This window comes from Tachysurus fulvidraco, chromosome 22 (assembly GCF_022655615.1).
Source record: "Tachysurus fulvidraco isolate hzauxx_2018 chromosome 22, HZAU_PFXX_2.0, whole genome shotgun sequence".
Taxonomy (NCBI): Eukaryota; Metazoa; Chordata; class Actinopteri; order Siluriformes; family Bagridae; genus Tachysurus; species Tachysurus fulvidraco.
This window is the reverse complement of record NC_062539.1, coordinates 3873340-3885976: the sequence shown is the minus strand read 5'-3', so window position 1 is coordinate 3885976 and position 12637 is coordinate 3873340. Positions and strand designations below refer to the sequence as shown.

Here is a 12637-nt window from a genome sequence, read left to right as displayed (position 1 = left end):
CATACACACACACATGCACACACATACAGTACGCACGCATGCACATACACACACAAAGGCAAACACATACACACACATGTACATACACAAACACACACAGGCACACACGCATGCACACACTAAGACACACACACATACACACAGAAGCTGGATGATGGTGTTGTGGATTGTTATTGTTAATGTTTCTATACTTTGCCCATAATCTCCATTATTATATGGGTCAAAGCACCAAAGTGGCATGTTGATGTCAAACTATTTTTTTCTGATGATTTTTTTGGTAATTACATTTTTTTCCTGTACTTTGACTAAAATTCAATAAAGTTTTTTTTTCAGTTGCAAACAAGCATTGTTCAATACCGAAACCACATTTTCAAAACTCTTCACACAGTCTGCATGAATGTTGCCAAATAGTTAAGTAATATTAGAAATAAAATGTACTGCAGGTTCAAGTCTCTGTGCTGAGTGATTGTGTGAAACCTGATGAACTTCCTGGTAGCATCTGGGTTTAATACTTTTAATGAAAATAGAGAAAAAGCGCTCCAAAGTCAACGAAACCTACCGATTTCTGAGGTTGTGCTCTATCTTTAAGAGCTCTTTTTACAGTTATAACCTGGTTGTTTTACCATATAACCTATAATGCATTTCAGAAACTGTGATCCAGAGACATCAGTCACTTAACAAGTGCAAATGCTTCCCTGTGATGGTGCAGGGTCTCTGTGTAAAAATGTGATCATGTGACCAGTCTGTGCTTATAGAAGGTTTAAAGTGGACGAGTAATTATTTATAATCTTAATGTTTAGTGTCAATAGCTGACAAAGCACACACACAGACACACAAAGTTTTATATATATATATATAATATATAATATACATATAATATAATATAATATATAACATATAATATATATATATATATATATATATATATATATATATATATATATATATATATATATATATATATATATATATATATATATACACAAACAACAACAACGGAGCTCTCAAGTTTTGAAGGCAGGCAAAAGTGCCCCCCAGGGGAAAAAAAAAAAAAAACAATAATGGGGGTGTTGTTATGTTTGGTAAGGATCACTGACCACAGTTTAACCAAATTCAAAGTAGGCTATTTGTTCAATTTCCATGTTCAAATTCCATTAATTTGTGTGTGAGAGCGAGAGAGAGCGAGAGAGAGCTAGAGAGACAGACTGGTGTTGTTTGTTGCCTTTTTGGACTCTATCATTTGTAATGTTGCTCCTATTTAAAACAGTTCGACTGAAGCCCAGCCAATTTTAGGGTCATGATTGAGGACAATGTCCTGTCCAGAGACAAGCTGTTTCATGTTGAGGTTTTATTCAAACCGACCATCAAAAATACCCTCTCTGTTTTGTTTTTTTTTTTCATTGGTTGTTGCGTTAAATCTTACCCAGATAGTGTTATTTTCTGATTGTGTAGCCGCTTTTTTTGATTGGCTGATAAGTGTCAGGGTCGACTAAGAACTACAGGGGAGACGCGCTTGATTCCTGCATGGTTCCATAGAGACAGCGGTGCGGACAGATACATTTTGGCCGCTGCAGCATATTAAATATATGATAAATAGTCAAAAAGTTTTTCTGCGCGAGAAATTCCAAGTTTTCATTCTTTATTTAACCAGGTGAGTCAGTTGAGAAGCAGTTCTCATTTACAATGACGACCTGACAAAGACGCAACATAAAACAAATACAATACACAAACACAGCTATAAACAATGACATGTAAAAACAAACAAAATACTAAAAACAAGTACAGTGATCTTGAGTTAGTGACTGAACTGAATATTTAATGAAAGAAAGCGATATACATTAACTAAGCTTAAGAGTCCGCTGCAGATGATTCCAATCATATGCAGCAGAAAACTGAAAAGAGCATCGACCAAAGGACGTACGGACTTTAGGAATGCAGAAATTAAAGAATCGGCTAGAGCGCAGATTACGACTCGTATTATTAACATTAAGAAGGGACTGTAAATGTGTGGCGGGATGTGTGGCGAGAGAGCGTGACAAAAAACCCAAATGAGTGTCTGTCATGCTGAATGTGTGACACTTGATAGCCCTGCAACAAACTGGGAAGGAAGTGCTATTACACACACGTACACATACACACGCATGCACATACACACGCATGCACATACACAAACACAAAAACAGACACACATGCACATACACAGACATACACACAGACACATACACACATATAGACACACACAGACAAATACACAAGCATGCACTTACACATGCATGCACACACACACACACATGCACACACATACAGTACACATGCATGCAAATACACACAGACACACACGCATACACACAGACACACACACTCATAGACATACACACAGACAGACATAGACAAAGACACACGTGCACACACACATGCACATACACACACACATGTACACACACATAAAGATACACACACAGACCCATAAACATACACATGCAGACACACATGCACATACACACACAGACACATACAGACACATACAGCTACACACACACACACACACACAAACACACACACACACACACACACACACACACACACACACACACACACACACACACACACACACACACACACACACACACACACACACACACACACACACACACACACACACACACACACACACACACACACAGGCTGTATGAAGGTGTTGTGGATTGTTATTTTTGTTAATGTTTCTATACTTTGCCCATAATCGCCATTATTATAATGGCCAAAGCACCAAAGTGGCATGTAGATGTTGATTTTTTCTGATGATTTTTTTTGGTAATTACATTTTTTTCCTGTATTTTGAAAAACTCATTAAAAAACTCATTAATAATTAATACACATTGAGATTTAATTAAAAAACTGTATAATTGTTCTTATCCAAAAGCAGCTTTATAATGATGGCTTGTGATACTTTTAGAATATATATATATAGAATCAACGAATCAAATTATATAAGACATTTCACATAATTATCATTCAGATATGATCACAATGACGGATACATGTTCATCTCTTGTCTCTTTATTGTTCTGTGTAACCTGGTGAGCTGTAATACACACTGTGATTGACCCCTGGTGTGTTTTCTGTTTCAGAGAGCCAGAGATGTTCTGTATCGCAGACAACTGAAGGACGTGATCTTGGTGACATCGAGAATATAAGCAGCTGGACTACTGCACCTCGCTCCTGGCAGGTCTGCCTCTGAGCACCATTCCACCTCTACAACTGATCCTGAATTCAGCTGCAGGACTTGTTTAAAACCTTCCTATGTTCTCTCAAACCACACCATTGTTATATTTTCCCCCTACAGACTTCCATACATCAATAGTAAAACATTGAGGCTTGCACACAGAGCCAAAAACAGACCAGTAGCCTCTATCACACCCCTCACTACACCTCACTCCCTCTGATCTTCTAGCACTGCTCCACTGATCTCACCGTCTCTTCTCTGTTTTGCCTCCTCATTAAACTTCCCCTAGATGTCTGAACTGCTGTGTCACTTGGGGAGGAATAAAAAATAAAAAAATATTTAAAAATAAAACTTGCCGTCTGTCTGTTTTTCCTGCTTTATTACTTTTATAAATAAAAAAACATTCATTCATTCATTTTCTACCGCTTATCCGAACTACCTCACAATAACAGTATGAGATAAAAAAAAAGAAAAAACAGGAAGTCAGCTAGTACAAATTAACATCAGCCACAAGCAGGAAGAGTATTTGTCATGCAAGTCTCTTAGAGAAACATGAGCTTTTACTCACTATGTGGTTCTGTAACTCTCCTTGGGTTTTTCCTCTGTATATCAGGTAAGACTAAAACTCTATCATTCTCATATACTGTCTGGGTATCCTTCATTTTCTAAAGGGTTAAAGAAGCTCTTGTTGTTTATTTCCTTTCATGGAGCAGTGGATGTTAACAGCTTTCATCACTGGTAGATTAAATGTACCTCAGTAGTGACACAGTGATTCGTGAATGTTCTGATCGTCCTGATTCAGTATCTGAGTAACGCTAATACTGCTTCCTAATGTGGCTTGCATGCAGAGGTAGAGAGCATGAGGACACTGAAAAATGTAGCTGTAAAAAGAGGAGGATCTGTCACTATTCCATGTCTTTATGATGAGAAGTACAAAGCAAACAGTAAATACTGGTGCAAAGGGAACTATTGGTCTACCTGCAGTATTGTAGCCTATGCAAACTCAAGTGGAAATCCATCAGTCATTGATCATCCAGAGCAGAATTTGTTGACAGTTGAACTGAACTCTGTCTCTGAGTCTGGAACGGGTTGGTGTGCTGCAGAAATTGGGGATAAATGGCAGCTGGATGACCGGGAATATTTGTACCTTACGGTTAGTCAAGGTAAGAAACTGAAATGAATCAGAATTATAATTGTTATAAATTCCCTTACACCACTCATTTACTGCCTATTTATTCAGATCTGTCAGTGAGGGAGAGCAGAGTGAGAGGTGAGGAAGGAAGCAGCATCACAGTCCAGTGTCTCTACAGTGCTGCGTATCAGAATACACAGAAGCAGTGGTGCAGATTTAAAGATGGACAATGCAACACAGTGAGGACTGAAACATCCCAGAATTCAGCAGTGTACATCAGTGATGTTGGGAGAAGATCCTTCAGTGTGAAGATGAGTGGACTGAAGAAGAGTGATGCTGGATGGTACTGGTGCAGTGCAGGAGATCTGCAGGTTCCTGTTCACATCAGTGTCAGTGATCCACCTCCAGGTATTATCACAAACACTGATCAACTTTAACAAATGATGAGAGAGAAATCACACTGATTATTTTACTTTGTTTTGACAACAGTCACTACATCAAATACTACAACAGTGACTACAACCTCTCATCAAGACAATACGTACACGTAAGTAGGAAAGCTTCATGTTATTTAGGCATGGTGTTTTCCTCTGCAGTTTTACGTGCTTTATATTTATGAACTTTTTCAAAGATGGAAGTGATGTGAAAAATAAACCTCATAAAAAATTAGATATCACTATAAATCTGTCTGAGAGGTAATCACCATGAGCTAATGTATATGAATGAAGGAAAAATATTTCAAGTGACCAAACTTACTTTATTTTTCTATGTTGTAAACAGATCTGACTCAAAGCACATTTCAGGTAACATCAGATTTACATATTTGGAAGAAAATTAGTGTATCAGTTAATCTTAACACATGTTACTAATCTGAGTTGTTTCTCACTCACAGTGTTTGTGACATCAGTTCCCAGCCGTAATGAAACCACGTTAGTACAAACACATCTTTATTCTCTCTTACAGAAAATGTTGAACACTTTAGACCATGATGTTTTTCTCTGCAGTTTTAGAGACATGTACATTTGTTGCTTTATTCAAAGACAAACATGTGAACATTACATGATCATTTCTTGCTTGTTGAAACTTTCTCATGTCACATGATCTTATGTAAATACACATGAAATCAATGAGTACCAGATTTAGGAAAGAAAATTTTCTACTAAAATCATTTTATATTTCATGACAATTTACACCACAGGTATAAAGTAATAAAATAACTACATGTACTCTTGGTACAGTACTTTATTAAAGTAGAACGTTTAAAATATTTGTAAATATTGTAATAGTTTGATACTTTCTACTTCTGCCTAACTAGAGAACATGCCAATAGGATTTAATGATTTAACTACTGATGATAAAGGATTATTAATGCATGATGATTAATGATGAACTAAATTAACATGAATATCTTCACTGCAGTTGATTCAGCCAGTCTGTGCTAAATAATGCTTCAAATGTTTGTCAGTAGTTTGGATTGGACCCTGAACCATTGGTACCTGGTGGCCCTTCTTCTGCCACTGGTGATACTGGTCATCATCATCTGTATGCTCAGAAAGAAATGTGGTAAGTGTCCCTGGTGTGTCTGTAGTTTTGAATTAGTTCTCATTCTTCTATTATTTCAAATGCGCAGGTCTGAGATGTGAAAATCCATTCACTGGAGGTTCATTAACAAGAAATTCAACACAATCAAATATAATACAGTGTTCATACAACCAGAGGACAGATTCAAAGGTTTGACAGTCAGATAAATCAGTCAGGAGTCAAACACAGTGCACCTAGAATCTGTGGGCAAATAGAAAACAGGAGAACAGAGGGGAAGAAAGTCACATACACCGATTGTAAACTCACCAGTTATTACAGCCTGAGCCTTTACACTGAATTTGTCTATAATGTCATGAATATAACTTGTCTTTTTCCTCTGGAGATAATGTTGATTGCTGGTGTGATGGTTTTTTTTTTTTTGTCTATCTTCATTAATGCTTTTCTTTATTGATAATAAAGTTAATACACTCAAAGCAACCATAAACAAACAAATGAGCCATTAAAGCATTTAAAGTAAAACATCATTTAGGACACCGAAAAGAAAAATAGCTGGAAAATGACAGTTTAATGTTAGGAAGATATTTACAACAGAATAATTTTAAAAACCTCTATCACATAGAGAGGCAGTAGTGTATGTAGTGGGCATAACAACATCAGTGTCTAAATGTGTGACATGGACCACAAACAAACACCAAAACCCCGACAAAACCCAGACCCATGTGTGTTTTAACTCAACATAAAGTGAAACACGACTGCACTTTTATTTCTTCTATTTTGGAACTTCATGCTGTTTAATTTTATTGATTTAGAACTTGATATTTCAATAAATTAGACCTTGTAAACTTGGAGTATTTCATCACCATTTCGTGGGGTGATGGAGGACAGATGGGGCTTGAAAATCAGCCAAAGTTAGCAGAAAATGTTTGAGCTCCACAGATGTACACAGAACATGAGTGTAAAGATTAGGAAGAATTTAAATGTAAATATAGGTGAGGTGATGGTGCCCTCTAGTGGCACAAATGTATGATAACAATAATGTGAAGTGACATACGCCTAAGTACGGTGACCCATACTCAAAATTCGTTACCTGCATTTAACCCATCCAAAGTGCACACACACAGTAGTGAACACACACACCGTGAACACACACCCGGAGCAGTGGGCAGCCATTTATGCTGCGGCGCCCGGGGAGCAGTTGGGGGGGATTCGGTGCCTTGCTCAAGGGCACCTCAGTCGTGGCCGGCCCGAGAATTATTATTATTATTATTATTATTATTATTATTATTATTATTATTATTATTATTATTATTATTAATTCATTTATTTATTGTTTTAATTGAATACAATTCAATAAATATTGAATTCAGTTGACTATGTGTAAATTTTTATTTATTTGTTTGTTTGTTTGTTTGTTTGTTTGTTTGTTTGTTTTATTAATTCTCTATTCCAGAGTTAGAGAAACAACCCAGGATCAGAGAGAGGAGCAATGACACCACTGTTCCCACAGTTAGTACTGTGTCTTATGTCTTATTTATTACCTTTTAGCACTTTTAATGAACATCATCACCACAATTTCTCATCAGTGCTGTTACTTAACAGTAAATAAAATCTTTTCAGGCTGAGAGATCCTACAACTGTTTACAGGAAAGAAGAAATTAAAGCATTCACATTTGTTAAAACTCTGGCCACAGACATACCCCAGAGGGATGGCAGTTTTAACATTTTACATATGTTTGCATTTTTTTTAAATAAAGATAAAATTAAAAATAATAATAAATAAATAAAATATGTCATTTTGATTAAGTGAATTCAGATTACAGTTACATTAATGTTAATAATAGATTTAATAAACTATATTAATAATAATACATTATAAAAAGAATAGAATGTGTGTGTGTGTGTGTGTGTGTGTGTGTGTGTGTGTGTGTGTGTGTGTGTGTGTGTGTGTGTGTGTGTGTGTGTGTGTGTGTGTGTGTGTGTGTGTGTGTGTGTGTGTGTGAAACAGGCGAACACTGATGAAGACTCCATTGTATACAGCACAGTTGCTGTTTCTAAGCCAAAGGTAAGATCAATACGTTGGTACAATTCTGCATTTAAATGAAGATAATGATGATTATTGTTGTTGTTCTTGTTGTTCTTGGTGGTTTAGGCTAAGAATAAGCCCACTTGTACTGCTGAAGACTTGATTATATACAGCACTGTGGCTACAAAGGTAAAGATGGCAATCCATTGATCCAATTCTACATATTTCTATTACTGATTTGTTGTCCTATTGTCTTCATCTGTTCTGGGTTTCATATTATTTTCTGTATTTATACTCTGATGATGCAATGTCTCATAAAGTCTGTTTAAATTTACAAAGCACTCATGTGATTTTTTTTTGTCCTAACCAAGAATCTCTATTATAATTATAATAATTTAAAACAAATCTTTGTGTGTGTGTGTGTGTGTGTGTGTGTGTGTGTGTGTGTGTGTGTGTGTGTGTGTGTGTGTGTGTGTGTGTGTGTGTGTGTGTGTTGTTTAGAGTAAAAAACAGGCCACTTTTACAGATGAAGACTCCATTACATACAGCACTGTGGCTAAACGCAAGCCAAAGGTAAAGATGGCAATGCACTGGTCCAAGTCTACATTATTTTTTTCTATTATTATTATTATTATTATTACTATAATAAACAGGATGTGACCTACAGCTCTGTAAACACTGCTTCTAAAATGAGTAAATTCTGTTAAATGGAGTCTGTTCCAGTTCAGTCCAAGCTACAGATCTATGTGTATAAACTGATAATAAACACTTTACTCACTAATCTGCCAGGGACTTTATTCATATCCTGTTCTAGGTTTCTCCAAATGATGTCACTAATGAGACCCTCTACAGCTATGAGGTTTACCAGTAAGAGGTTTGTGATTAAAAATGTATACTTAACCCACTCAAATATGTAAAGTAAAATTACAAACCTTTCACACAGCAATTGGATTTATTCTCTTTAGAGGATGACTTACTGTCCACTGGCTGTGGGGCCTCAGGGATCTCTACTGGGTCGTGTGTCCATCCTCAATATCCTTACAGATAAAATCCCAGTCAGGACAAGGACAACATGCCCCACACTCACTCCACAGACTTACATCACAGTCACATGACCCTCCGTCATTCAGAAAAAAAATAACAGTTTCCTCACTGTAGCTATCAGTTTTCACATATTCTCTTCTGTACTTTCATTTTTTTGTCTTTTGCTTGATCTGAAATGTGTTTATAGTGTTTATATTTCATGTTTTTATTTCATTATATTTTAACTCAAAATTCTTTTACATTAGCTCTTATCATTTCTGTTCACATGGTCTACAGTCAACATTAGTGTACAACATAACACACTGCAGAACCCACAACGCTTAATGAGTAAAAACCTGTAGGAAAAAATATCTTCTGATTTTAAATTAAAGCATGTTATTATCACACACTGCTATGCTATGCTTTTATTATAACCGCCTAGTGAAGCCAGTGTTAATATGAGTGATGATTAGGAAAACACTTTACTTGGTGAAATTTTTACTATATGTAAATGCTGAAAGATTTACATATAGTTGAAAGATGAAATGCTTCTCTTTTATATAATTAAGGAAATAATTCAAGATAACGGATCACAAGCAGCATGGACATTCTGATAAACTGTGCTGGAATCTGATTACAATCTGAATGGATAAGGCTCATGACCCAGAACTTGTGGGTACATGCTGTACTGTAATGTGGAACAAATGGTAGGTTGGGGTCTGGCTGTCGTAGAATAGGGGCTGTGGTGAAACTTTTGTAGGAGTTTGTACATTTCTAATTGTACACTAAAAGGGCAATTGTCAGGGCTCACCTTAGTGCTGCATGGAGTGGCTTTCTCAGGACAGGCTACACAGCAATGACCTGCTTGACCACAGTAAAGGTAGAGCCGTATGCACAGACGACACTGACGCATCTTTGGAGATACATTTGGCAATTTAAAGTATTGGAGATGAGCTCTGCCTGAAGGGAAAGGTTTAGGCCTTCTTAGAACATGGCTTTCAGTGCTGCATCCTTTCAATGTAATTTCCTTTATGTTTAATTCATTCAGGTCTGCCTGGAAATCACACAAAAAACTATCCATATCATTTGTAAGTACTGAGATATTTTACACCCCTGTAACCAAATGTGTAGAATTTATTCATACATAGAATTATTAGATCACTAATAATGAAAAATTATTTTGCAAAAAAACAATAAACACATGAAGTAAATAACTACATGTCGTCTGGTTACAGTACTTAAGCTGACAGTTTGTGAAGGTAGTGGAACAATTGCTTGGAAGGTTGTGAGTTCAAATCCCAGCACCAATAACAGGCTGCCACTTCTGGGCCTGTGAGAAAGGCTGTTAACACTCAAGTGCTCAGATGTATAGTATAAGTGACTCTGGATAACGGAGTCTGCCAAACATTCTACAGTATGTTTACTGTAAGAGTACTTCTTTATTAAAGTGTAATGAAATCAGAGTTTGTTTTATTTGCTTGAGGTTTTACAAATTTTTACAAATAAATAATACAGTTTTGCTATCTAAAAAAAAATCATTACAACCCACAAAACATCAGTCTTTAAGCTTCCTATTAGCTGTTTAATCACTCTGGTCAGTGATGCTCATCTGTCTCTACTGTCTCTCTCTCACACACACACACACACACACACACACACACACACACACACACACACACACACACACACACACACACACACACACACACACACACACACACACACACACACACACGTTGGGTGATGGTGTTATGAATAGTTATTGTTTTAAATATTTCTATGCTTTGCCCATAATCTCCATTATTATATGGGTCAAAGCACCAAAGTGGCATTTTGAGGTCAAAACTATTTTTCTGATGATTTTTCAATCAATCCAAACTGCAAGCCAGACTATTAAGTTTCCCAACTTCAATTTGAACATTTGCAAAAAGATGTATAAGAACTTTGTGAACAAGTTCTAGAATGTTTGTTCCTGTATTTTGACTAAAACTCATTAGTAATCAAAACACATTGAGATTTATTTTATAAAACTGAAATAAAACAATAACAACAGAACATGGCAGCCACAGGCCTAATGCACTCAGACAACTGTAATGTAAAGAGTTTAGTTACACTGATGGAGCAGAGTTACAGCCTAATAGCTGTCTGTATTTGCTGAGGGAAAGAAAAAAAACAAACAAGAAACACAAAAACATTAAACTTTGCATACTGTATCATTGATCTAATTCAAAAGCAGCTTTATAATGATGACTGTGATATTTCTAGAACAGGGCTGACATCAACCAATCATATTTCATCAGAGATTTTTACATAATTATTATTAAGATATGTTCACAATGACAGAATGCGTGTTTATCTCTCGTCTCTTTATTGTTCTGTGTAACCTGGTGAGCTGTAATACACACTGTGATTGACCCCTGGTGTGATTTCTGTTTCAGAGAGCCAGAGATGTTCTGTATCGCAGACAACTGAAGGACATGATCTTGGTGACATAGAGAATATAAGCAGCTGGAATGTTGGATCGATCGATCTATCTATCTATCTATCTATCTATCTATCTATCTATCTATCTATCTATCTATCTATCTATCTATCTATCTATCTATCTATCTATCTATAAAAAACATTTATCTTAGTCAGTGGACCTTTTCTGTAAAAAAGCATAAGTGCATGCATTCATCTATTAACATTGTGTGAAGGAATATTACATTTGGTTGTTGATTACAATAAAGTTTAGTACAAAAAAGTTTCCCTTTCTCTGACTTGTTAATTGTCTCTATGATAAATGTCAGGCCACTCAGGTGTTTGTTCAGTCCCTTGATATAAGTCGACACTGAACTACTGCACCTCGCTCCTGGCAGGTCTGCCTCTGAGCACCATTCCACCTCTACAATTACAGGACTTGTTTAAAACCTTCCTATGTTCTCCTAAACCACCAATTGCTATGATTTCCCCCTACTGGCTTCCAGTAACCACACACTTCAGATTTAGAACACTGAGGCATGTCTACAAAGCCAAAATCAGACCCACAGCCTCTAACCTCTCACTGCACCACACTTCCTCTTATCTTCTAGCACTGCACCACTGATCACACCAAGATTCATATCAAGTTTGTTCTCTGTTCACAATTTTTCATTTTTACCCAATTCTCTATATTGAAGTATAAATTATTAAAAAGAAGACTAAGTTTCTTGAGTGGAACAATGAGGCCTAAGAATAGTATACCATGTGTCTGCACTGCAAGGTATGCAATGAAGTCTGTCTTAGTTATAACAGCTATATAAATGTGTTTTTTGTCAGCCTTCTTCTCTTCACACTTATTTTAGAGCACAAAGTGTGATGAGCAGGAAGAGGAACTGCTTGAGCCGCTACAGATACAGTACCAACTTCACATAGAAGCAGGACGTAAGAATCCCTCACATCTGATTCAACATCAGAACAAATCAACATGAGCTGCTTTTTTATTTTTATTCTCATCATTTCCGGTAAGTTCATGTAGTCTTGAAGCTCTTTACATCACAGTGAAATCAGGTATTAAACTGCAATCTGGAAATACTTATTGATTTTATCAGTAATATTATGTTTCTATTCTAAATGAATCATACAAAATTGACAACATACATAATTTGTGCTTAGATCCTGGTCTGTCAGTGAATGAGAGCAGAGTGAGAGGTGAGGAAGGAGGCAGCAT

General features: G+C 36.3%; 1 protein-coding gene across 3 annotated transcripts in view; it reads left to right on the top strand.

Moving 5' to 3' along the window:
- The first annotated feature begins 3728 nt into the window (after window positions 1-3728).
- LOC125139920 (polymeric immunoglobulin receptor-like) overlaps window positions 3729-12637 on the top strand; it is a 19925-nt gene continuing 11016 nt past the window's right edge. The window contains exons 1-13 of one of the 3 annotated variants that reach the window (XM_047806083.1): window positions 3729-3839; window positions 4075-4389; window positions 4467-4766; window positions 4848-4905; window positions 5139-5161; window positions 5251-5287; window positions 5824-5921; window positions 7351-7406; window positions 7906-7962; window positions 8050-8112; window positions 8425-8496; window positions 8738-8797; window positions 8889-10313. In XM_047806083.1, the coding sequence (XP_047662039.1) occupies window positions 3779-3839; window positions 4075-4389; window positions 4467-4766; window positions 4848-4905; window positions 5139-5161; window positions 5251-5287; window positions 5824-5921; window positions 7351-7406; window positions 7906-7962; window positions 8050-8112; window positions 8425-8496; window positions 8738-8794 (1197 nt within the window). In that variant the 5' untranslated portion in view covers window positions 3729-3778 and the 3' untranslated portion in view covers window positions 8795-8797; window positions 8889-10313. Of the gene's footprint in view, window positions 3840-4074; window positions 4390-4466; window positions 4767-4847; window positions 4906-5138; window positions 5162-5250; window positions 5288-5823; window positions 5922-7350; window positions 7407-7905; window positions 7963-8049; window positions 8113-8424; window positions 8497-8737; window positions 8798-8888; window positions 10325-12637 lie in introns of those variants that run through there. The other 2 variants (XM_047806085.1, XM_047806084.1) reach the window with 2 other exon arrangements.